General features: G+C 44.0%; 1 protein-coding gene across 3 annotated transcripts in view; it reads right to left on the reverse strand.

Annotated features, from left to right (window-relative positions):
* asap3 (ArfGAP with SH3 domain, ankyrin repeat and PH domain 3) overlaps positions 1-27,411 on the reverse strand; it is a 46,646-nt gene that overhangs the window by 5,833 nt on the left and 13,402 nt on the right. For 2 of the 3 annotated variants that reach the window (XM_083791265.1, XM_083791263.1), the window contains exons 4-22: positions 26,290-26,364; positions 24,952-25,001; positions 24,007-24,130; positions 22,493-22,578; positions 21,026-21,101; positions 19,247-19,333; positions 17,881-17,990; positions 15,971-16,040; positions 15,744-15,831; positions 14,576-14,624; positions 13,170-13,336; positions 10,382-10,515; positions 8,675-8,766; positions 8,333-8,522; positions 6,016-6,101; positions 5,781-5,896; positions 2,527-2,594; positions 1,500-1,607; positions 90-306 (exon numbers count right to left, since the gene is read on the reverse strand). In XM_083791265.1, the coding sequence (XP_083647391.1) occupies positions 90-306; positions 1,500-1,607; positions 2,527-2,594; positions 5,781-5,896; positions 6,016-6,101; positions 8,333-8,522; positions 8,675-8,766; positions 10,382-10,515; positions 13,170-13,336; positions 14,576-14,624; positions 15,744-15,831; positions 15,971-16,040; positions 17,881-17,990; positions 19,247-19,333; positions 21,026-21,101; positions 22,493-22,578; positions 24,007-24,130; positions 24,952-25,001; positions 26,290-26,364 (1,993 nt within the window). The remainder of the gene's footprint in view (positions 1-89; positions 307-1,499; positions 1,608-2,526; positions 2,595-5,780; positions 5,897-6,015; positions 6,102-8,332; positions 8,523-8,674; positions 8,767-10,381; positions 10,516-13,169; positions 13,337-14,575; positions 14,625-15,743; positions 15,832-15,970; positions 16,041-17,880; positions 17,991-19,246; positions 19,334-21,025; positions 21,102-22,492; positions 22,579-24,006; positions 24,131-24,951; positions 25,002-26,289; positions 26,365-27,411) is intronic. The other variant, XM_083791264.1, reaches the window with a different exon arrangement.

Below are 27,411 nucleotides of genomic sequence, written 5' to 3' on the forward strand. Positions count from 1 at the left end.
CTATGTGTACTATGTAAACTCTTAATTTCCATTTTCCAGCCATTCAGTTGCAAAAACAAATAATAATTTGGCGACCATTTGAAACTCACAGGGCTCACCTCTTTGGATGGATTTAGCTGGCAGCGGTGGTGCCATGGAGCCGCCAGTAGGGGCACTGTTGGTTGGCGGGGTTCTGTACAGGAAGTCTAGGTTCTCGTACGTCTGGCAGGGCCTGCTAGCGCCGTTGGCCCCGTTAGCCACACTCCAGCGAGTGGGGGCTCCGTTCGAGGGAAGAGGATGGCGGTGGTTTCTGGGTGATGGGCTCAACTGCACGAGGGGGAGAGAAAGAAAGAAAAGGGTTCAACTCCACCGTTTGACCGTGGCTTCTTCACTGCATTCCTCTTGTGTTTTTGCATCTTTGCCAACCAATACAGAACTTGAGGTGGAAGAACCACCAATACTCAAAGGTGGTAAAGGTGTGATATGTTGGGTAAAAAAAATATATTAATATTATTATATTTACATATTTCTAGCTGAGGGTTCGGAGGATGTTAATTTGACCAAAACGTGTCGCCTCATTAAATACACACACCTGATCACATTTGCATTCCTTTCAATGGCTTTCAGTTGCTGCCTGAACCCAGTGCAAACACTGGTAATAGCATACAAGGCAATAAAGGGCAGGGCACCCCTGTCTGTACTCTGTACCTCCAGGACATGATCCAACCCCACACCCCTTCCTGTTCACTTACACAGCTATTACAGGGAGGCTGTCCAAACCTTCACTAAAATACCCTGGCCAACGCTCCACACATCCCTAGACCTGGCTCCCAAGCTGTGGAATAAACTCCCCCTTGCAGTCAGGACTGCACAATCATTCCCCATTACCAACGCAGTCTGAAGACTCCATCTCACAACCTAAAACTCCTCATTCCTTGTATCTCTTCTTCACCTTTCTTGATAGATGATAGTTATGTACAGTATGCAGATCTACAGTATGTTGGTTACTCGTTCACGATTCGTTTTGCTGGACCAAAAATGCTATTACTTATTCATGATTTGTTTTGCTGGACCAATGCTATTACTGTTATTTATCACTTGTGTAGTTTAGACAAATGCTAAGTATGATGTTTACCAAGTTTCGTTGTTTATTTAAAGCCCTGCATCATTCTCTTTGCACTCTCCTTAAACCATTTATCTTGAAATTTGTTGACTAGGGTTCAAGCCATTTACTCAGATTTCAAACATTCACTACGAGCTTGTAGGTCTGCTTTTTTTGAAAAATCGAAGAATGACTGACATAGCTGAAACATAGCTTTTTCAGAAAACTGACAGGATATAGAAGACATTTTTAGAATCTGATCTCAGGTCAGAATGGGTTAACACTACAACATTTACAGTGCGGTTGTTGACCTCGAGACCTGCACCTGCTTTTGACAGGTGTGCCCGTTCCTTTCTGCTCTTCAGGTTGTGGCTGAGAGTGACAGACAGGGTGTTTTGTTTTGCATGTTTTCCTTTACCCTCTCATCGAGGTCATCCTCGCTCTCGTACAGCTCTTGTGACTGGGTCTCCCACAGGAACTCCACGTGGATCTGAGAGTTGAACTTCCCACTCTGGGCCAGCTCCAGCTGAAACGCAAAGGGAACAAACACAAACACACCAGAGTTGATTTCATCAGCTAAAACTGAGACGAAAAATGTTCGTCGACTACCCTTTTTCGTGGACGAAAACGAAATAAAAACGAAATAAAAACTAAGCTATGATGACAAAAAATATTGACAATTCTGAAAATAGCAGATCTACAAGCTCACGTGTCCTGCTGAAACGCATTGTGAGCTTGTAGATCGGCTATTTTCAGCATACAACAAAGTCAAATACAACTAAAATCAGCCATTACAGCCATCAAAGCCTGCCAAAATACATTTTAGTCGACTAAATTACCTGTAGATTTAGTCTTATGGTATTTAGTTGACTAAAACTAGACCAACACTAAAACATTTCAGATAACCAAAATATGACAAAATCATAAGACTATGACTAAACAAAATCTAAATCACTCACTAGACTCTAGAGTCAAATTTATAATCTGAAATGTCATGGCAAGGAAACACTCAAGGGCTATAATGAAATCGATCAAGCGGCATGCTTCATCGAAGGAGCTCGTTCACAACAGCCAACTGTTTCTGTTTCTGCTCTTGTGTCTATAACACACAGAGGTTAAAGTGAAGAACAAAACAGGATATTACTCAGGCAGGCAGATGGCCGGTAAGAAAATACAAGCCAGTTTACAGATGACACACACTGGGGGCTGATGGAGATAAGACTCCTCGAACGCTGAAGGGGGGGGTTGCTACGCTTCGCTGCATTGGGAGTTAGTTTAAAAAGGTACCATTTCCAGCTATGGGATTTGGATCTTTTTGTCCAGGGGTTTGACTCACTGGTAAGTGTTCTAATGGTGCAACCCGAGTCTTTATTTGAACAACAAAACTACGACTACACTTCCTGAATTAGGACATGAATGAAGTAAGGAAAGAGCGAGGTCCTCACCAGTTCAACACACTGCATGTGTTGCAGCCTCCTGGCGATGTCCACTGCAGTCTCCCCCGCAGAGTTCACTGAGGAAAATATAGAAAATATACTATGCATCAGTGGTGGAAAGTAACTAAGTACATTTACTTAAGTACTGTACTTCAGAGGCAAATATTGTACTTTTACTCCACTACAATTATTTGAAAACTTAATTAGTAACTAGTTACTTTGTAGATTCTGATTAGTATCACACTATTTGAAAATAGCAGATCTACAAGCTCACAATGTGTCGCAAAGCGACAGGGTGACATAATGTTTAACCTGTGTGGAGGGTGACATAATGTTTACCTGTGTGGAGGGTGACATAATGTTTACCTGTGTGGAGGGTGGCATAATGTTTACCTGTGTGGAGGGTGACATAATGTTTACCTGTGTGGAGGGTGACATAATGTTTACCTGTGTGGAGGGTGACATAATGTTTACCTGTGTGGAGGGTGGCATAATGTTTACCTGTGTGGAGGGTGACATAATGTTTACCTGTGTGGAGGGTGACATAATGTTTACCTGTGTGGAGGGTGGCATAATGTTTACCTGTGTGGAGGGTGGCATAATGTTTAACCTGTGTGGAGGGTGACATAATGTTTAACCTGTGTGGAGGGTGGCATAATGTTTACCTGTGTGGAGGGTGACATAATGTTTACCTGTGTGGAGGGTGACATAATGTTTACCTGTGTGGAGGGTGGCATAATGTTTACCTGTGTGGAGGGTGGCATAATGTTTACCTGTGTGGAGGGTGACATAATGTTTACCTGTGTGGAGGGTGACATAATGTTTACCTGTGTGGAGGGTGGCATAATGTTTACCTGTGTGGAGGGTGACATAATGTTTACCTGTGTGGAGGGTGACATAATGTTTACCTGTGTGGAGGGTGGCATAATGTTTACCTGTGTGGAGGGTGACATAATGTTTACCTGTGTGGAGGGTGACATAATGTTTACCTGTGTGGAGGGTGACATAATGTTTACCTGTGTGGAGGGTGGCATAATGTTTACCTGTGTGGAGGGTGGCATAATGTTTAACCTGTGTGGAGGGTGACATAATGTTTACCTGTGTGGAGGGTGGCATAATGTTTACCTGTGTGGAGGGTGACATAATGTTTACCTGTGTGGAGGGTGGCATAATGTTTAACCTGTGTGGAGGGTGACATAATGTTTAACCTGTGTGGAGGGTGACATAATGTGTACCTGTGTGGAGGGTGGCATAATGTTTACCTGTGTGGAGGGTGGCATAATGTTTACCTGTGTGGAGGGTGGCATAATGTTTAACCTGTGTGGAGGGTGACATAATGTTTACCTGTGTGGAGGGTGGCATAATGTTTACCTGTGTGGAGGGTGACATAATGTTTACCTGTGTGGAGGGTGGCATAATGTTTAACCTGTGTGGAGGGTGACATAATGTTTAACCTGTGTGGAGGGTGGCATAATGTTTAACCTGTGTGGAGGGTGACATAATGTGTACCTGTGTGGAGGGTGACATAATGTGTACCTGTGTGGAGGGTGACATAATGTTTAACCTGTGTGGAGGGTGACATAATGTTTACCTGTGTGGAGGGTGACATAATGTGTACCTGTGTGGAGGGTGACATAATGTGTACCTGTGTGGAGGGTGGCATAATGTTTACCTGTGTGGAGGGTGACATAATGTTTACCTGTGTGGAGGGTGGCATAATGTTTACCTGTGTGGAGGGTGGCATAATGTTTACCTGTGTGGAGGGTGACATAATGTTTACCTGTGTGGAGGGTGGCATAATGTTTAACTGTGTGGAGGGTGACATAATGTTTACCTGTGTGGAGGGTGACATAATGTTTACCTGTGTGGAGGGTGGCATAATGTTTACCTGTGTGGAGGGTGACATAATGTTTACCTGTGTGGAGGGTGACATAATGTGTACCTGTGTGGAGGGTGACATAATGTGTACCTGTGTGGAGGGTGACATAATGTTTAACCTGTGTGGAGGGTGACATAATGTTTACCTGTGTGGAGGGTGACATAATGTTTACCTGTGTGGAGGGTGACATAATGTGTACCTGTGTGGAGGGTGGCATAATGTTTACCTGTGTGGAGGGTGACATAATGTTTACCTGTGTGGAGGGTGGCATAATGTTTACCTGTGTGGAGGGTGGCATAATGTTTACCTGTGTGGAGGGTGACATAATGTTTACCTGTGTGGAGGGTGGCATAATGTTTACCTGTGTGGAGGGTGACATAATGTTTACCTGTGTGGAGGGTGACATAATGTTTACCTGTGTGGAGGGTGGCATAATGTTTACCTGTGTGGAGGGTGACATAATGTTTACCTGTGTGGAGGGTGGCATAATGTTTACCTGTGTGGAGGGTGACATAATGTTTACCTGTGTGGAGGGTGACATAATGTTTACCTGTGTGGAGGGTGACATAATGTTTACCTGTGTGGAGGGTGACATAATGTTTACCTGTGTGGAGGGTGGCATAATGTTTACCTGTGTGGAGGGTGACATAATGTTTACCTGTGTGGAGGGTGACATAATGTTTACCTGTGTGGAGGGTGACATAATGTGTACCTGTGTGGAGGGTGACATAATGTTTACCTGTGTGGAGGGTGACATAATGTGTACCTGTGTGGAGGGTGACATAATGTTTACCTGTGTGGAGGGTGACATAATGTGTACCTGTGTGGAGGGTGACATAATGTTTACCTGTGTGGAGGGTGACATAATGTTTACCTGTGTGGAGGGTGACATAATGTTTAACCTGTGTGGAGGGTGACATAATGTTTACCTGTGTGGAGGGTGACATAATGTTTACCTGTGTGGAGGGTGACATAATGTTTACCTGTGTGGAGGGTGACATAATGTGTACCTGTGTGGAGGGTGACATAATGTGTACCTGTGTGGAGGGTGACATAATGTGTACCTGTGTGGAGGGTGACATAATGTTTACCTGTGTGGAGGGTGACATAATGTTTACCTGTGTGGAGGGTGACATAATGTGTACCTGTGTGGAGGGTGACATAATGTGTACCTGTGTGGAGGGTGACAATGTTTACCTGTGTGGAGGGTGACATAATGTTTACCTGTGTGGAGGGTGACATAATGTGTACCTGTGTGGAGGGTGACAATGTTTACCTGTGTGGAGGGTGGCATAATATTTACCTGTGTGGAGGGTGACATAATGTGTACCTGTGTGGAGGGTGACATAATGTGTACCTGTGTGGAGGGTGACATAATGTTTACCTGTGTGGAGGGTGGCCTTTCCTTTGAGGAGCAGTTTGAGAGACTCAGGCTTGTGGTGCAGGACACTGTAGTGAAGAGCTGTATTTCCTTCTGTTGTCCTCTTCTCCAGACAGTTACTGTGAACACATACACGCACACGCACATACTTGGTTACTTTCCCATGACTGACTTACAGTAGATGCAGTATGATAAGTGATCTCCAGAGCATTCAGGTACAGTAAGTGTGAACACTGACCTGTTCTGGATGAGGAAATCCACAAGTGCTAGAGAGCTCCTGTCCTCCAGACGCACAGCGAGGTGCAAAGGCGTCTCTCTAACATCCTGATAGAAGGAGAAAGGTAGAACCAATTTACTTTAAGCTGAATGTGACACCCCCGCCCCCATAAGCATTTCTGCTTGATCGATTGCTTGAAAATCTTAATTCCAAAATCCATTGTGGTCCCGTTGATCTTTGTGTGCATGTGCGTGTGTGCACATGTGTGTGGGGGGGGGGGGGGGTGGGGGGTGTAAGAACACTGATTAAATGTAACTTAGGGTCAGGCCGCTAATGAGCCAGCTCTTAAGGGCTTAAAGCTAGCCATGGACAGTGGTCCTAATGCGTGTGGGTAGATCATGTGATAGACAGTTACAAACAGAGAGAGAATTAAATACTGCTGTGAACTTTCAAAAGTATATACAAGCTAACCTCTGTTAGCTGCTGTGATGTGAAACTATATCTAACAGAATTATTTTTATTTTATAGTTTCACAAGATAGTATTACTCAAAGTGTTAATGTAACAGCTGTGTTTACACCTTTCTTTTATATTCAATATGTAATTGTACATACACTGTTTTATCTTGATTGTTTTGTTTTGAGAGACTGCGCAAAGTGCCTTGGGTTGGATTCAAACCCAGACCAGTTGACTTCTATGCACTCTTACCAGTTGAGCCACCAGTGCACCCACTGAATGTAATATTTAACATGCATTCTGTCTCGTCTATCTGTGGTGGTGGTGGTGGGGGGGGGGGGGTCGCAAGGTAAGGTTGATTCGATTTCCGATTCAGAGGGCTCCGATTCAATTAATTGGGCTTACAATTCCGATTACAATTTGATTACTGATCGATGCATTTGCGATGACAGTACAATTTATTTCCCCCTCACTGTGTGACTTATAAACAAAGTGCTTTTTTCCCCAAAATCGTACAAGATCTAGGTTCAGTGCAAAGCAGCATCAACATTATGAACCTTACAAATAGCCAGTCCAAGAAACATAACAGTTAAAATGAAAATAAAAAAAGAAGAAAAATAAAAGCATTAATTTAAGGTTCATATACATCCAGAAGTCATCCCATGTCTCTTTCATTTAGCTTTCTGCATTTACCCTGCCCAACATATGTTCATATGATATTTTGATCATTTCTTCATTCCATTCTTTAAGCCCAGGTGTTCTGGGGACTTTCCAAAGACGCAACAGTATTCTGACAGCAGTAACAAGTCCAACCTTTATAATAGTGAAATCATTTTTAGATATGCCAGGGACAGCAGTTCTGTCCCCTAATAGACAGAGCTGGGGATCTCTGGGCAACGTCAATCCCACCCATTTCTCAAGGAATTCCAGTACCCTACACCAGAAAGGGTATACTATATGACAGTCCCAAACCATATGCATATATGTGCCAATTTCTTCTTTGCATATCCAACATGTATTATTATGTACATTAACTCACACTTAAAGCTAATTTTCCTTTTACATTTGCTTGTGTGTGCTTATGTCAAACATGGAAGGGGAGGTTTCAATGACCCCATCTCTGAGCTGTGACCTGAAAGCTGAAATAATAAATGAGAGCCAAAACACACACGCACGCACACGCACACGGCTGTCAGCAACGGTACGCAGTACTCGCTCTCCGAGCAGGAAACCGCTGTTGAGAAAATGGTGGAATACGATTAAAGAAAAGATGAAGAGGCGTAAAAGAGAGGAAGTGTAGCGTTTTAACAGAGGAGGGCATAAGAAGATGAGAGGATGAGGAGAGAAAACGAGACGGTAAGATTTGATTAGAGGCCCGCAGAGATGGGAGGGCAGGCTGTCTTACAACCGAGGCCTCTAACTAACTACCCACAATGCACTCTGAACACAAGAGAACAATTAACACATATTTCACATACTGGAACTATCCACATTGGACTGTTCTGTTTTTAGACATTAGAGCCACTGACGTTTGCACACACACACACACACACACACCCCTGTGGGTTCGGTCATATTAATCTGGATTTAAGTGCATGTTGCACACAGCACAAGGGTGCATGTGCATGTGTGTGTGTTCTAGTGTTTTCCAGTCTTGAAAATGCAGGGTGGGCCATCCTGTCTGGAAGAGTTGTCATTCTTGCTCAGAGAGCATTGTTTGGTTTTAATTTAGAGCTTTGAAGAATTACAGTGCCTTTTAACAAGCAGGCGTTACACATATTATATTATGTATACGGTATGTGTGTGCGATCGTTCGGGCGTGCATTCGCGTACGTGTGCGTGTGTGTAGTGTAGTGTGTAGTCTGCTTGCAGGTGCCAATTACCTTAACCTGGCCATCGGGGGGCAGTGTGAGTGACTTGGCCAAGTCCTCTCCCTGGGCATAGAGCTGTAGAAGGGAAGTGAGGTCATGAGCCCTCACGGTGTCATAAACACGGCCAGGTTCTGCATTGTCTCTTCTCAGGACGTACCGGCGGTCAGCGTACTTTGCCACGATGTACTCCTTTCTGGCATTCCTGGAAATGCATTTGTTTCAGTGCCACATTTGTATTTGTGTGAGGTCATTATTTGTATTTGTGAATGGTATTGTTTAGAAGTATTAAATCATAAATAATATTTATACATAGTGTATGAACTGGTCTCCATTTCACCACTCAGGAGTACTCACATGTCACTTTGGGGAAACGGCTTGACGGAGTCATTGGGAAGACCTGCCTCCATGACGTCATTGAACCTGGTGTTGCCGATACTGACTGCCAGCTTAACCATGACAGAGAGAAGGAAATGAAGATGTGTAAAGTAAATGGTGCATTTATATAGCACCTTTATCCAATGCGCTTTACAGAGATTGTGCATTACATTCACCCATTCACACACACCAATGGCAGTTACACCAAGCCTGTACTTAGCAGGCAATTTTCCAAGTGTGTGTGTGTGTGTGTGCGTGTGTCAGTCTAGTCAAGTTTGCTCAGGTGAGTCAGCACTTGCCAGCAATGCAATGTGCACAGAATTGCGCTATTATGGTTTGGCCCTGCTGATGTCACTAATCTAAACTGTCACTCTCTGAGTCTCTGTGTCCATCTGCCTGTCTGACTGATGGGACCGCCATCAGTATGAGGTTTCATCAACATTTCTCGCACCGATAACAGACTGGCAAGAAACACTAATTTATCGTTTGTCGAACAACCGTGAAATTGGGGGGGGAAAGACCCTTGTAAATCCTTTTACGTTGAGCACACACATCATACATCAATCATTATTTATTCTGAATGGAATTTTAATTCACACATGTCATTAATCATGTTACCAAGATTGCCTTTTTTCACCTTCAGAAATATTGCACGAATCAGAGCCCCTTTGTCATTGGACGATGAAAAAACGCTGATCCACACCTTTGTTTTTTCTCGGCTTGATTACTAGAATGAACTTTTTTCTGGACTGCCAAAGAAAACAACTGACAGATTACAAATGAGTTTTAACTAAAACTACGATGAGAGAACATATTACTCCAGTTTTAGCTTCACTGCATTGGCTTCCGGTTGTTTTCAGGATTGATTTTTAAATTATTTTACTTGTTTATAAAGCTCTCAATGGTCTTGCACCTTCCTACCTACATGACTGCCAGCCTAAATATGTCCCAAACTGCCCCCTCAGGTCTTCCACTGCTGGCCTAAAAAATGGCAACTAAAAAACACGGTGAAGCAGCTTTCTGCTTCTACGGGCCGACGGTGTGGAACACACTCCCACTATACCTTCGACAGGCAGCCTCTGTAGACATTTTTAAAGCACAGCTCAAGACCTACTTCTACACCTTCGACAGGCAGCCTCTGTAGACATTTTTAAAGCACAGCTCAAGACCTACTTCTACACTCTTGCTTTTAGTTGATCTTTTAAATTCCTTGTCCTCACTGTATTGCATTATTGCCATTATTTTAATGTTTTATACCTTGCTTTTCTTTTCTTTTCTTCTCCATTGCTCTGTAAAGCACTTGAGCTGCATTTCATGTCATGAAAGGTGCTATAAAAATAAAGTTTTATAATTATCCTTATCTTTGTGTGTGTCTGTCTGTGTGTGTGCGTGCGTGCGACCCGTGCGTGCACGGAATGGGCCCGGAATGCAGTTTTGTGTGTCTTGTGTGTATGAGCACGGAATGTGCTCCACTAATTGGCTGAACATGGAATGTGATGTATGATGATGTATGATGATAAGAGCACCCCGCTCTTCACACAAGTGTGATTTGTAGTGATAATAGTGAATCTCTGCCCCGGCCTGTGTGTGTTTAGTACCAAGATCTCTGAGGTGCTGAGTACATCCAGTGTTAGAGACTTACCAAGAGCTCTGAGGTGCTGAGTACATCCAGTGTTAGAGACTTACCAAGAGCTCTGAGGTGCTGAGTACATCCAGTGTTAGAGACTGGATCCTGGAGTAGTGAACCCCCAGCTCTCTGTGGATGCCAGAACATTCTATACAGGTCAGGATGCCCAGGTTGGTGGACAGCCATGTGGGATCTGAGACACAGAGAGACAGGGAGGAAGACAGGAGGAGAAACAGTCAGAGACAGATAGTGAGAAAACAGGCAGACAAAGGCTAATTGTGTTTTTCACTATTTCTTATTTTTTCGGAATACTGTATTTGTGATTTTATAGGTTATTGTTGTCTATGTTCTATACGCAGAACGACTTCATTCTTAGTTTTTTTGTTAAATGCACAATTTTAACTTTTTTGAGTGGTGCAACCACTCCTATAACCAGCAATGTCCGTGTACCTGTGTGTGTACCTGTGTGTGCAATGTCCGTGTACCTGTGTGTAGTCATGAGCACGAGTGGTGTGCGCATGCGTGAAATTGGAACGGAAGAAATTGGTGTGTGTAGTGCCGTGCATGAAAGCACGAGTGGTGTGCGCATGCGTGAAATTGGAACGGAAGAAATTGGTGTGTGTAGTGCCGTGCATGAAAGCACGAGTGGTGTGCGCATGCGTGAAATTGGAACGGAAGAAATTGGTGTGTGTAGTGCCGTGCATGAACGCGGTATCGCACGTGTGGTGTGTGTGTGCACATGTGTGCATAAATAAACGCGGTATGTGTGCGCATGCGTGCACGCACGTGTGTGTGTGTGTAGTAACATAACGTTAGCACACATTAATGCTGCGCACGTACCGCGGTACGTGTGTGTGTGAGACTGGATACAGAGAAGAAACTGGAATGATACAGAGAAGAAACTGGAATGATACAGAGAAGCAACAATGCTGCGTCGTATCGTGTGTGTGTGTGTAGTGCCTAGCACGTAGCAACACAATGCTGCGTCGTAGCAACACACGTCAATGCTGTGTGCGTGCGGTATCGCACGTGTGTGTGTGTAGTGCCTAATGCCTAGCATGTAGCAACACAATGCTGCGTCGTAGCAACACGCATCAATGCTGCGTGCGTGCATGAACGCGGTGCGTGTGTGTGTGCATGACCGCGGTATGTGTGCGCGTGCGTGCACGCACGTGTGTGTGTGAGACTGGGTCAGTGTGTTCTAACCAGGAGTTTAGTTAGTAATGTTAGGCTGCACTGGGATCAGTTGGTTAAACTATAGTGGACATTGAGTGGTCTTGTACTGCCCTGGGATCAGTTTGTGCAGCCTGCGGCGTGCGTGCATGAACGCGGCGCACGTGCGTGCGCGCGTGCGTGTGTGTGGCTGGATGTATTCCTTCCTTCCTTGTTTTTCATCCAAAGTATGAGAGAATGCAATGTGAAATATGTCCTGTAAGTAGACTTAGCAATAAAGGCTAATTTTACAAATACCTTTAGAAATCGGTAGTTCTCAAAGTAGTTCGTAATTTCCAAGTACTTTCAAGATGTTTAAAAAAAAGAGTCTACAGTACAGTAACTATAACAACTAGAACTGCACTCTGTCGAGTGCATACTTGCTTGTTGCACACTAGTAGGCCATAAATGGCCAACTAGTGCGCAAGCAGAGCGCGCATGTACCAAATTAGTAAAAATAATTTACCAAATTGTGCCTGATCTGCTGGGACCAGAGTACGTGGTGTGTATGTAAGAAATATGGTCATTTCGTCATCATTGGTCCAGCAATCCGGGCACAGATTTGATGTATGACTAGCTCTAAATGATACACACCACGTACTCTGGTCCCAGCAGATCAGGCACAATTTGGTAAATTATTTTTTATTGATTATGTATATAGTATACGTATGACTAGCTCTAAATGATGACGTAAGAAATATATATAGTATATATATAGTATATAGGCATATACTATATATGTACTCTATACTCTATACTGTATAAAGTGTGTAGTTGTAAGTTGATTAGCGGTATTCTGTGATCGGCCTGGTCCAAAAACCGTGACAGCCGTTCCGCCATTTCAGGACCCCCCCAGAAAAACATCAAATCTGTGCCCGTATTGCTGGACCAATGATGACGAAATGACCATATTTCTTACGTCATCATTTAGAGCTAAATGATGACGTAAGAAATATATATAGTATATATATAGTATATAGGCATATACTATATATGTATACATATATACTCTATACTCTATACTGTATAAAGTGTGTAGTTGTAAGTTGATTAGCGGTATTCTGTGATCGGCCTGGTCCAAAAACCGTGACAGCCGTTCCGCCATTTCAGGACCCCCCCAGAAAAACATCAAATCTGTGCCCGTATTGCTGGACCAATGATGACGAAATGACCATATTTCTTACGTCATCATTTAGAGCTAGTCATACACATACGTGTATGACTAGCTCTAAATGATGACGTAAGAAATACGTGTATGACTAGCTCTAAATGATGACGTAAGAAATATGGTCATTTCGTCATAATTGGTCCAGCAATACGGGCACAGATTTGATGTTTTTCTGGGGGGGTCCTGAAATGGCGGAACGGCTGTCACGACAAATGGACCAGGCCGATCACATTACTTGCGCGCTCTGCTTGCGCAAGTAATAAATGTGTAGTTGCACCACTCAGTTCACACGGGTGTGATGTTTTTATTGTATTCATGTTGTGTGGACCCCAGGAAGACCACTTTGTTGGAGCTAATGGGGATCCAATAAAGAATAAGAAGAATAAACACACACACATAAATACTGAATAAAAATACCCAAAACGTCCCATGACTTTCATTCATCTTAATTTGTTTGATTGGCTGACCTGCTGCTCCGCAGTCAGCACAGACCTCGTTGCCAGGCATGTGCCGCAGCTCAGCGATGACAGCTCGCGACAGGTCCTGAAGGCCGCTGTCCTGGAGGTGTAGCTGGTCTCCACCCAACGCCGTGTTCAGAGCCTCTTCCTTACTGTTCTGTAGCACCGACACCCAGCTAAACCACACACACATTAGCACATTTAAATAGATTTCCACTGACAAGATAATGTCACAACGTCAATAATTAAATCTACAGGAGAAAATATTCAGTGTGAATGGCATTTACACACACACACACACACACAGGCTGAAGCGTACAGAAAATAAAGAAGATAGCTGGTTCCTTTCACTTGTAACATTTTGTATTCAATTAAAATTAATAACTTCAAAGTGATATCTCACTAGGGAAGGAGGCACGATGCAACAGCACTGACTCGTCATAACAAGAACAACCAAAAGGACAGGCAATTAATTTTCACCCCAGGCTATAAACAGATCCAAAACAGCCCACCATCATCATCATAGTGCTTAGTCATCAGAGTGTCACTTTCACCCCCCCCCCCCCCCCCCCCCCAAACGTTTACATAAGCTTCATACAGCCCATCTCACACTTAACCTCATGTCCTTCGTTTCTCAAGCCTGTCGCTTCCCCATGTCCTTTCAGCTGTGCCCTCCCACCCCCACCCTCCTGTTCATCCCACTCACCCTTCCTCTTCCTCTGTCTCCACATAGTCTCAGAGCACATCAAAGCATCTGCACGCAGACAGGCCCACACACACAGGGTAGGGCAGGAGATAGAACCCCCCCCCTACAAACACACACACACACACACACACACACACACACACACAATGTTGCACAAACGGACACACACACTCTTGCTTAGCTTTGTGGCCTCCTCCAGAGATGGACCCCGCCCAACACCAGCTGGGCCAGGGGCCTCCTAAAGGATAACTACAACTTCTCCTTCTCTCTCTCTCTCTCTCTCTCTCTCTCTCTCTGTTTGTCCATTGTTTTCTCTCAATGGTGGAAGTGTTCAGATTATGCACACCTTGATCTCATCCCACTGACATTTATGAATGCATCTGTATTAATTTCTTTCTTGTTTTTAACCACTTCATCTCTCCACCAAAAAGAGAGCTGATGAACAAGCTCACGACGTTTCGCATAGCAACATGCTGTGAGCTTGTAGATCTGATATTTTTCAGTGAATGTTCCCCCCCAGAGTATGGATGTTAGGATTTAAGTCGTTAATAGACTAGAGTGTGGCACTTTTCTCCATTTTGCACCTATTAACACGCATGTAAAGACTTGATCAGACAGTCGGCGAAGGAAGGTGAGGAGGGTGGGGAAAAGTGGAGAAAGACAGACTCAAATATACGGTAGCAAATGAAAAGAGAGTTTCAGCACTTACATCATACATTCCTGCTCGTCTTCTGCCTGGAAATGATACGTCCGATTGTCTAAACACACGGTACAAGGAGAAAGGGTAGTAACTAGTACGTATGAACAGACACACTAAATTACAGTGCATTTTCAAAGTGTTTGAAAAATGTTAAATCATTTTGATTTTTTTCTGGGGGACCCTGGCACAAATCATTTTCAGATGGGCTGTCCACGGCCAAATGCATTCATTTGGGAGTCCTTGGCACAAAAAACTACCTGTATAGAATGGGCCTCAGGTCTGGATTGAGCAGTAGTTAGTTGATCTACCGCTCAATCAAGATGGTATCCGCACTTGGACAAGGGAGATATTGGGATTATGATCTTCGGTCAGGGCTACTTGTCAACCAATAAGTGTCCTTTACCCGACACCAGTGTCTATACGGAACGCTTCACAATTTTTTATTAACATACTCTACCATAAACATTTGCTAAAATAATTTATAAACATGAGCTCTGTATTGCAGCTTTAACTGTGAGAAAGAATGAATGAATGTGCTCTAAATGAAGGAGCATTTTACTGTGTATTGAAGAAGCTCCTTATGTAACAGGAGACAGAGAGACTGCAGCGTTGGATAAATCCTCTGTGGGACTAAATGTGGTATATGAACCTGGCAAAAGCCAGAGATTCACACCTGTTTCACATCACTAGATAAAAGTTATTTCCAAACAAAACATAATCTGGTCATAATTTGTAACAATGGTTGGGCCAAGGGAGCTAACATCACGCAGCCAGCTGCTTTGCAAATGACTCTTGCATGAGACTTCACTGGCTCGTAATGCTCATGGCAGGGCTATGGTGGTGGAGGGTGTGTGCGTGTGTGTGTGTGTGTGTGTGTGTGTGTGTGTGTGTGTGTGTGTGTGTGTGTGTTAGTTAGATCAGGAGTTCTCAACCTGTGGGTCAGGGCCTCCACATGATTCTTTTTCAGGGTGAGATCCGCAGATGACAGTGAAGTGACAATTTTAGGACTTTTATGGCCTTTCAAATAGATCAAATAAAAGACCATTACTGCATCAAAAGTATACAAACGAAAACGGTCAAACATTGGCCTTGCATGAGCTTGCCATTTTCAGGATATTTACCTGTGGAACAGAGTCAAACGAACCACTATGATATTAGTGATATGGGGTGAACCTACGTGTGACCAGGTCAAATATCCTTCTCTCCTCCGGGTTAGGGCGCACTTGACAAGTCAGCAGGTTCAACTTGGCTGGTGGTCGATTGATCTGAGTGCACACACACAGACACACAGACAGAGACAAACATTGTGGTCAGCCACAGATTTTGTCCAGTGGTGTGTTCATTTTAGCCAGTGGTGTCCATTGGATTGAACTGTCTACTGTTAGGCCCCGTGTCTGTCCTCACCGTGCTGTGAGAGATCGTCAGGCAGCCATATTTGACCCCACACTTCCTCTTCTGCCACACCTTCCTGATCCTGCAGGAAGACAAGCCATTCACATTAAAAGTGTCACCTCCAAATGCTGTTAAAATGGTGCATTTATATAAATGGTGCATTTATATAAATGGTGCATATATATAGAGCCTTTATCCAAGGCGCTTTACATAGATTGTGCAATACATTCACCAGATTTGTGCTCTGGGTATTCCCTGGGACAGGAGAGTCGTAACCTGCACACCGTGCTTGGCCAAACACTCCTGTTCATACAGTACCGGTACTCTTGTTTATATAACCTAAATTCAATCAGGCAAGATGGCTGAGAATCTTCTGTTTTGTATCAATGAACTGAGGGTTGTTTACCCTTCTCTTGTCTCCATATCACCGTACTGAACCACATCCTCTCATCTTATCTCACCGTCATCTGGCTCTGAGTCAAAATGTATGTGCAAGTGTGTGTGTGTGTGTGTGTGTGTGTGTGTGTGTGTGAGTGAGAGAGAGAGAAGGGGGGGGGGGGGGGGGGTTACGACGTAAACGTTGGCTCCACTCAGCTAGCTAGTCTGCCAGTAAGTTCCAGAGGAGGGGCCCCCTCCTTGAATCTTCAACCCCACCATAATGAAGACCAGCTGGGGTAAATGAAGTCTGAGTTCCCCCTTCTCTCTCTCCAATACCAAGCCCATCTCTCTGCTCCAGTCTCTCCACCCAGGTCTGAACGTAAACGAGGGGAAACTTACTGGAAGTAGAAATCCAGGTCTCCCAAAAGAATGATCCAACACATAACCAGTACTTTACATTCTACAGTCTGTTTCCTTCTGTCTATTTCCATAAATCCAATGCCTGTACCATTTTCTCTATACTGAAGACAGTTGTGACGTTGAGAGAGGTTAGGGAGATGTAAGAGAGAGGTGGAACTAGCATGTGAGCGGAGCGGAGCGAGCGAGGAGAGGAGCGAGGGGATTTTGACGTGAGCGCGGAGCGGGTTTTTAAATGGGTCAGATTGACTTCCGGAGCGAGAACTGTCCTCCGCTCCGAGCCACTCAGTGCACACGGCACGGCACTGTACAAGCTTGGCTAGCAGTTTACATCAATCATTGCCTCTCAAGCAGGCCCGGCACCACGGGGGGGCAACGGGAATATTTGCGCCCTTAAATCAACCTCTTTGCCTTTGTGCCCCCTCAAAATCTCAATTTCCCCCTCAGTCTTTCATCCTGGCGCCGAGCCTGCTCTCAAGCCCATACCCGTAATCTGCTTCACGGACTGTCCATGAGAATAGACAGACATTGCGTGTCGACAGTTTACATATCTGTTCTTTTGGATTTGGACACATGACGATGGGTAGCCTACAAACTTGCGGCATGGTGCTCGCAGTGGTACATTGCCATACTTCGGTTGATACATTTGAACTGGGTCTGTTTTAATTATTCTATGATATTTTAAATAACGAAATCAAGCTAATTTACATCATGCTCCAAAAAAGACTGCATGTTGCTGCAACATGCGGTCTGAAACGAAGGCCTTCAGGTTTAATTAGCCAATTTCAGGAAAACAGCATTTTATTTTTCCCCCCGTCATTTCTTTCTGCTGAGCGGAGCGGGCATCTGAGTGGAGCTCGGAGCGAGCACGGAGCGCTCGATGCGTAAATGAAGGTGAGCGCTGAGCGAGCGGGGAGCAGCGTGGGGGGAGATGAACGTGAGCGCGGAGCGAGCGTAACAAAAGCCGCAGAGAGCGAAGAGCGGAATTATCGGCCGCTCCGCTCACATGCTCTGGGTGGAAGGAGGGGTGCATGTGATTTGATGATGCAGGGGACTTGACTGCTATACCATTTATGTGAATTAAAATAATCCACCCCTCTCCTTCTAACGATGCCTCCATTACCTACCCATCACTCTTCTTGAGCAGGAAGCCAGATTTCTCTGTCCCATATTTCTTATTCCCCTGTGGCTGGTGGATACTGTAGCCGTTGCCAGAGTTCTTCCTGTTCATGTACTCCTGAGAGAAAAGAAAAAGATTAGTCATCACTTCACCCCACCAGTTGGCTAATCCACTGATTGTGAAACATACAGCAGGTGTAAGGAATGACAAACAATCTGATAGACCACTGGTTCCCAAACTTTCTCATGTCAAGGACCCCCAAAAAATGCCAGGGACCCCCATAATAGAAGCTTTTTACGGCTCTAGCAAAGATTCTCAACTCGTTTAATATCAAGGACACCCAGTTTGACATGCATTAGTCTACGGACCCCCATTTAATGGCATTTCCATCTCTGGGACCCCCAACCAAATAGACCTGTTAGGGTCCATTTGGTTCCAGACTATCATTTAGCTGGGGAGTCGGGGACCCCCTGGAACTCCCTCAAGGACCCCTGGGGGTCCCCGGACCCCACTTTGGGAAACCCTGTGATAGACTGATACAATCACTCCCATGAACATTTATTGGAATACCAAGTCACATAAAGTGTCCAGCTCTTCTTCAGCCCGACACTCGACACATCTTATACCAATAAAAATAATAGGAGCATTGTCTAGTGCAGAGATTCTCAACCTGTGGGTCGAGGACCCCCAGGGGTGTCCCGACATGATGTTTGGGGGGGGGGGGGGGGGGGGGGGGGGGGACAAGGACTTTTAAGACATTTTAATACCTCAAAAAGAAAGAAAATAAAAAGACTATTATTGCACCAAAAGTCATCAACAAACTGTACTATACAAACTGGACAAACATAAATTGTCAAATAATATAAGAAAGAGGCAAACGTTTAAAAAATTGCCGATCAACAACACACTCACAATGCCTCGCTTTGTAGATCTGCTCATCTGTGGAACACTAGAACATATAAAGCCTATATTTCAAGACTGCTTATTAGGATGGGGGGGTCCCCAGTTCAAATATTATTTTGGGGGCTCACGGCCTGAAAAGGTTGAGAAAGTGTGCAGACTCAACCCTTCTGTCCACTACCTACCTGGGCATGCTTTTGTAAACTTTCTGCAGGGGCAGTGAACCTATTGTGGCAAATATGATTAGCATTAGAGATAATCATATTAGAGATAACCTAATCTGATCCTTTTCCAGGCTAATTGAGTAGAGTACTACTGTGTCTGTATAGTAAAATATCCTCCAGTCCAGGGTTTCTCAAGAGTTGCATACAAACTCTAATTCAACACGTTGAGTGCAACAAAGGATGTGTGTTTTATACTGTTTATGTAAAAGCATTGAAGTTGTATACTCTGGAGTGGTAATATAAGCATACCTCCTTTCCCTCCACTTGTAACTGCAATCTGAGGGCATCTCTCAAATGAGAGAGCTGTCGCACATCCTCGTCCTGGTCAAGACGTACCTGCAGTAAACACAAAGTACCACACACACACACACACACGCACACGCACGCACACGCACACACACGCACACACGCACACACGCAAGTGGTCAGCTCATTCATTTAAGCTACAGCAACCAGAGTTTGGTTTAATTGGAAACACAAGATGTTTTCAACAGAGGAGAAAACATCTCCAATATTCATTGGATCACAGTAAATGTTTTCCTGATGTGGCCTCTTTGCCTGGGTGTGGAACAGTAATACATCACAACTTTTACTTGATGGGGGCTCAAATAATGCAGAACTGAGGAAAACGAGGGTGTGTGCGTGGTCCCGAGGGGGTTGTCCATGTAAGCAGTAATCTTGCTTGACCAATCTTCCCTGCCTCATGAGGGAAATCATTGGGAACATTAGAGCCTTTTTCCTGGGAACTGCATCATAGATCGTTTATAACTTTTCTAAAATTCCCTTTAGACACTGAGGTTTGACTTGTCTGGGCTAGTATCTGCTCTCCCTAGTAGAACCAGAAAAACGTCTAACTGCCCCGGCATCAAGTATTAGTTTCCACCGCTGTACCCAAATTCAGTGAGAAAGCTTGCTCTGTGCAGGCCTGCAACCTGTCAGTGGTTAGAGAAAGAGCTGTGTGCTAGGGAAAGAATTAAAACGAGGAACGCTTTCAGTTTCATCTTTGAGCAAACGGAGGACGCATTTCTGGGAATTGCCCCTAATGAATGTCTGTGGGTTCAGATCCCCTTCCAGAAATCGCTGGTTCTGGAAGGGTAAATACTTATAGGCTGAGGTTATGGCAGCTGTAAACAGTGAAACGGCGCAATAGCCATTACACAACTGTTGTCTGAAACTGCATGTGACTTACGGTCTCTGTTATCCCTTATTGTGACTGAAGTAGAGATGACTAATTGAGAAAACCTTGTGCCTGTGTGCTTGTGGTGTTCGTTGATAACATCAGCGGGTATATGTGCATGGCTGAGTGTCTTTGTGTATTTATGATAACATCAAACTGAGGCATTGATTCAAAAGGAAAATATAGGCTGACAGCAGCCAGAGTAGACTCTGACCTTCACCTTGTTGCTAGCAATCCGATGACAAATACACTAATAAAGTCCTGAATCCATAACAAAGACAGACATTTTGACAGTGTTTTGTTTCATCTACTATTTTGTGCACCCAAATCCATGTGCATTGCCAAACCCTACTGTTTGGTCAGGGGAGGGGTGTGTGGACATAAATCCTATTTGAACTGTGGACCTCCCACACCGACAGGCACTTGGAATTGTAAGAGGTGAGGCATTACATTTTGTTTGTTTCGGTTCCACAGATAAATATTGTGAAAATAGCCAAACTACAAGCTCACAACGCCTATAGCGTTGCAAGGAGTTGTGAGCTTTTAAGAATAGGGATGCTAGGGTTTAAGTGGTTAATGTAAAAAAAAACAAAATCCAATCACACAGTGATTTGGCGGCCCCCCTGTAGTAACTCTGAGGGACCCCCTGTTGAAGACCCCTGTCTAGACACATCATTTGTAATGCATCAATTTTGTCCAAAGGGACGTGTAACACTCTTCCATGTATCCAGTACGAATGAAGAACAAACCATTTCCATTACATTTTTTGAAGAGAATGACAAATGACAAATGTTGAATACGTCATACTTGTAGACACACACACCAAATGAACCACCAGATCGTATACTTACAGTGTGAACAGAGGTGGCCAGCTTCTCGATGAAGGGGGTCAGGTTCTCTGCGGCTTTCAGGCCCTCCTGGAAGAAACTGAGCACAGGAAAACAACAAGCGCCGAGTCATGACGGTGTATCGGTGTCAAAGACATAACAGTTCACACACCAACCAAATCACCACACACACCCACAGCTGTATGAGCTTCTCATAATGTGTAAAACGCATAGTAGGATTTGGAAAAAAACTTGAACTATGTTAATAATAGCTTGTAAAATGAAGTTTAAGAAAACAAAAACAAATCAAGTCCATGTGCTTTCCATAGCAGGATTTGAAAAGAAAGGCCTTGTATATATATAATATATATAACTTGTGTTTACATTTATCCAGAGCAGGTTGAGTGAGCATACAAGTGCTTTCTCAGAAACGCCCTGCTTCACACTTCAGTCACAGTCACATTCACATCCTACAGTGTACCTGGGAGCTGCCCAGTACAACCAGCACAGCTTTTTACTGGTGGCCTCTGGGGTAATAATTGAAGGGACAGCACTTCCTTAGCAGGGATAAGCTCTTTCTTAATCACCTTCCCCACTTATATTCTTTCAGCTGAGGTTTAGTCTGAACTTACCATTGTTATTTCAACTAGAAACCTTCCAGTTGTGTCACCAGTGTTGAGAGTACCACGTTACTATTACTAAGTAATGCGTAACTGTAACTCCTGTTACTACGTTTTCACAATTCAATTATACAGTTACTGGGCTTGTTACTTTATGTAAAAGCTATACAACAACAGCAAGCACATAGAATTGCAGAGGCATGATCTGCCCTATTCTGCCTCTGATTGGTTAAGTTTAGGCATGAGGGTTTGATAAGGTTTGGCTGCCCCTTGTCCATTACCTGAGTAGAAACGATTAATAGACAGGATACCATTGATATGGTTGACTGTACGCCATTTTCTTTTCAGGTGTTTTCCATGAGCTTTCCATCATCTTATTATAGTATGCAGTGTCACTGAGCAGTATGGGTGGGAGGGTTAAGGGATTTCTTTCTCTTTTTTGTCTTGTTTATTTTTTCTTTCATTTTGTTTCATAAAAAAAGTATTTCATATCATAATGTTTGTAATAATTTATAATCTGTTCAATAAAAACATATTTGACAAAAAAATGTTTAGGCATGAGGAGTTATGGGTAGGTTCAATTGTTGGGCAGGCTTTGCCTTCGCCTATGTTTGGGGAAACAACGCATGCACGCAGGCACGCACGCACACACGTTGCACATAAACACTCGTTCGTCCAAGCGTGAGCTTTCGATCGTCGTGTGTTCCAGTCCATAGGCAGAACTAAACAGACTGATAGCAAGTTATGTTGTTGAAGACATGGTTCATATATATTCAACAGTTGAGTCTATTGTGCAAAATACTACTTAAATGTAATAATAGTCTGGTGTGAATGAGACATGTAATTGTGAATAACATTCAGTGAAACCAACCTGAGCTGAGCTTGGAAGTACTTGATGAGGCTCTGGAGAAGGTCAGGTCCCTGCCGAACCTTCAGCTCTTGGATCTTCAGAAGGTACTGGAATTTTAGAAACGTGCAAAAAAACATGAAGAAGGCGAACTTAAGGCACAAAGTGACCGCTTGTCAGTGCTCATAATGTAGAATTCATCCTAGACTAAACAGCATCTTTGAAAAGTGTTTTATGGTGCCTTTTATTTTGAAAGGGCGTGTGCACCATATTTCACCGGTCCACCGTGTCAGCGATCCCTGAGAGTGTTAGTCCTTCTCAAAATATGGAAAACGTTTTTTTCTTTTTTTGGAGGGGTTGAGGGGGGCAGAATAACAAGGACGAAGAACTAAAGCCTTGTCTGACCCATTACTTTTCCTGCTTTAAATCTTAATGCATGTTTGAAAAAGGTAGGAAAAAGCCTCGGGTGAGCGAGCTGTATGGCTTTATGCTCTGTGGAAGGAATGATGACTACATTGTCCTTGCTCCATAAAACCCCCAGTCTGAATCCATCCATCTGTCTTATGGCCAAGGCACGAGAGAGAGAGAGAGAGAGAGAGAGAGAGAGAGAGACAGACAGACAGACAGAGAGAGAGAGAGAGAGAGAGAGAGAGAGAGAGAGAGAGAGAGAGAGAGAGAGAGAGACACACAGAGAGAGAGACAGAGAGAGAGAGACAGAGAGACAGAGAGAGAGAGAGAGAGAGAGAGAGAGAGAGAGAGAGAGACAGACAGACAGACAGAGAGAGAGAGAGAGACAGACGGACAGAGAGAGAGAGAGAGAGAGACAGACGGACAGAGAGACAGAGAGAGAGAGAAGCAAAGAAAAAGTGTGCCGTAGAGGAGGACTTATAGCAACGCCTGATTTATACTCTGTTGTGCGCCGGTCTACAAGCTAGCCGATCTACTAGCTTGAGTAGATCTACGAGCTTGTAGATCAGCTATTTTCAGTGTGATACACGGCGCGCAACAGAGTATAAATCAGGCATTACTCTGTTCTTTGTCTCGAACAGCTGGTCTCAGTCAGCACTCTGCAGCACTTCTCTCAGGGATCGTAAACTGTATCTGCATGTGGATTGGAGCTTCCCTGAGCTTATGTCAACCGTGCCTGTGTGTACTGTATAAGCACAGCCAATTAATTTGACAGGGGGCTCACCGAGTGGCTTTCAGCGGAAGGTCATGAGAGCGGAGCACGTTACCATCCCTTAAACTCTACCTTCTACCTAGCGTATACGACCGCGTGTGCAGACCTACATGCAGGTCACACTTCACTAGGCTGCTATGCATTTTGAGTTAATTTAAGTTAATAGTGCCAGACAGCTGCTAGGAATCAACCCTGCTCGCGCAGAATGCAGATGATGAGCATGCGTGAAGTTGGTGCTAAGTGCTCTACCAAGACCACCCAAGGAAATCTGAACCCAGTCCACCTCTGGTATTCCATGAAAAGGTGCCTGGGTAAGGTATTTTGACTGGCAGTATTCCCCCCCACCGCCACACCTCACCTCACACATCTGCAGCTGGAAGGTCCGTCTCTCCCTCTCCATGTCCTCTCCTCCGTCTGATCCCTCCGTCCTGATCAGCCCCAGCTGTCTGCCCTTCTCTTTCCTCTCCTTCTCAAGCTTAGCCCTGGATGAGTGGAGGGGTGGATAAAAGGAGGGAGAGAGGGACAGACAGAAACAAAGAAAGACAGAAACAACAAAAGAAAGAAAGAATGAAAGAAAGCAAAAGAAAGAAAGATTTGTTTAAATACATTATTTTCGAGAGTATAAAGCCCAACACACACCGGGTGCGCAGCGACGCGGCACAGGCGTTGCCGCGCAGCAACGCCTGGAAAATAGAACGGTGGCGTATCGGAGCATCAGGAGAGGCGTGAACGCGCGTCGGATGCCGCCGGTGTGCGATAGGTTCATTGAAAATAACGGAGGCGGCTGTTTTGACGCGCAGCGTTCGCAGACGGTGTGTGAGGCCCTTTATACTACATACTGTCAGGCTTTGTAGTTGTACTTTCTGTTTGTACTTGTACTTTAACTGTGGACACTTTCTATTCCTTCACATTATATCCAGAATGATAACGGACCGTGTAGATTGTAGAAGAACCGAGTCTCTCTTACAGCATTACAAAGCAATTTAAGCCACCGCTGTAATGCCAAGATGAAATCAAGACAGCAAAGTGCGAGTGCCTTGGTTGTATTTTATTGAGCTGTAACAGAGAACGGCCAAGGGGAAGAAGCCAGTATCCCATTGACAATACCTGTCTACAATCTAACAACTGTAAATGTGCAGTGATTCCACAGCAGCAATCAAATCTGTTCCGGACTAAACTCTTTCCTCTCCTGAGGAAAGGGGCTTGCAGATCTAGTGTTGTGCTATAATCAAATTTAAAGTAGATTTAAGATACAGCACGTTATAGGTACTCATAACTACGAAGACCATAGTGCCCCACTTACATCTTCATGTCATACTCTTTCCAACTCTTCTCCATCTGTTTCTTCAGCTCCTGAAAAGGATTAGAGCAACAGGGGGAGGGGGGGCATGTGTCAAACATATGGACAGAACCAGAGAAGAGAGCATATGATCCAGACTTCCTCTCGATGGCTATAAACACGGAACCCCAAATGCTTATAATCTAAACTCACAGTGAATGTTCACCTTACATGACACAACAGCACAGAGCTCGGAAAAAGACGACTTGCGGCCGAGCTACACCAGGCTTTTCAGCGCGCATTTGCTCGAATACGCACACATAGGTCCAGTCCTATTTTAAGTGTGCGTATGCGGGGCTCGCGTGTGCACGTAAACGCGCGCAAAAAGCCTGGTGTAGCGTGGCCAAGCAAGGGGTGAGGGGGTGGGTGAGCCACTTGGTAATGATTATAATAAATAAGATAGGGTTGAAGAAAACGCTCATTGTGAAATACTTCCTGATGTGGCACTGAAGGGACCAGCCGTATAGAACGGGATTGGTCTGTAATCTGTGTCTTCCGCCTGACACTCGCACCACAATGACGCAGGCACAGGAAATGTACCAGCAATGTTATATGTATCAGATAAATACAACTTCATATTACGGTTTCTGAAAACATAGTTGTTTGAAAGCCTTTCCGATTTCACAGGAAAGCCAGGCTTTCATTAGACACACATATTAATAAACATTGAGATAGAATTACTTCATGAACTGAAGTTTTGTTGAAGAGATTTATTGCAAGATCTTCATGGACAGAATGCAACCAGTACTGTATGTTGTTGTGACTAAGACAGTCAAGGACAATGTGATATAGAATTAAGTGACAATGCAAGTCTTCCTAGAGTCCTAGACAGTAGATAATTTATGTATAAGGGTGTGAACTGTGAACATACAGCACTATTACTTATGATGTACAGGATTTATTCCGCTATGTGGTTGAACAGGAATTTGAGCTATCTACATTGCACCAGTGGTCCAACAAAGGTCTTTCCCTTGCCCAGCAGACAGTTCGAATAAATACCCAGCTGTCAAATACAACAGTTGTCTTACAGACAGTGACAGTGCAGTAGCTTACAGTAACATTAAAGCCTAATTTATACTCGCACAATGAAACGTTGCGTTGTTAAACCTGGTATTGGCACGATAAACAAAACCATACAGACCTGTTCAACATAGTTTCTTACGCTATGGAAAAATCAAAGGGATTCTCATACGCTCACGTAAAAGGTGAATGAATCCATTCTCTGTGTTTGTGACGTGTGCCTACTTTTACCAACAGCAGTACAACAGCCGCATTGTTCACATTATATAATAATAGACTCACTAGTCTGCTGTCTCTGTGCTCAGGCTTCAAGACACTTTCTAGAGGAAAGGCCATCATGTTGTTGAGGTTCTGCACCTGTGGGTGGGATGACAGACGGGGGGGGGGGGGGGGGCAAAGAGAGGAGAGAGGGACAGAAGTGAGTAAGCAAATATATGTTATGTGTCTAGTTAGAAATAGATATGCATCTGGTTAAATACATTATTTCTGGCATTCCTATTTTGTCCCATGTGATTATAGGTGAAAATCTTGTAAAATGAAAGTTTTAAGATTTTCAAAATTTTCAAAAGTAGCACATTGACAAACTCACAACATATTGTGATGCAACACATTGTGAGCATATAGGGCTTAAGTGGTTAATTACAGAGTGTAGTAGCTACATTACCAGCATGAGTAAGTGAGTAAGTATGCTAACAGTCATTTGGCTTTGGCTGTCTCTACTGTTACCGGAATGGCATAACGTGGTGATTATGTTACGGTGAAGGAGGAAGACAGAGAAATACGCAAAAGCGAACATCATGATGTATAAAGTATAGATCCAGTTCAAGGAGTAATACTGCAGTGTTTGAACAGGAATCTCTCCAGTATAAAGTACAGTACCTACCGAATACTGTTCCACTTCCATGCAATAATGTACATAACCTATAAAAACAGGCTATGACTTTCCCTTTCCTTATCTCCTACGCAAGAACACATTCTTCTCATCTCCCCCGGGACGAATGTTTCTGGGAATTGAGCGTGGCTAACAGTATGAACCCGGTGATTCAGTCCGCGATGAACAAGTGAATCACCAAAAAGAAAACACAGGACATTAATTTGCACCATTGAAGATTTCTTTTTTGGGGTCCCAGTGGAACATTACAGAATCAAGTTTTATGAAGTGTTTATGTACAGTGTTGGAGGATGTTTGGTATTCATTATGCAGTTTGCGAGAGCACTTGAGATGCCATTGAGTCAGCAGTGAAATGTCAGTGAGTCAAGTCATGAAGTGATGATGAAACCACATCTGTATCCTATCCTATTCTTTCCCACTTTGTTTTCATAAGAGCTAGATAATCAGCACACAAGTAAGGCTGTGTCACCATTATATTTAGCATGACGATTATGGTCAGTGGTGCACGATAT

The sequence above is a fragment of the Protomyctophum parallelum genome (assembly GCF_964188405.1).
Source record: "Protomyctophum parallelum genome assembly, chromosome: 20".
Lineage (NCBI taxonomy): Eukaryota > Metazoa > Chordata > Actinopteri > Myctophiformes > Myctophidae > Protomyctophum > Protomyctophum parallelum.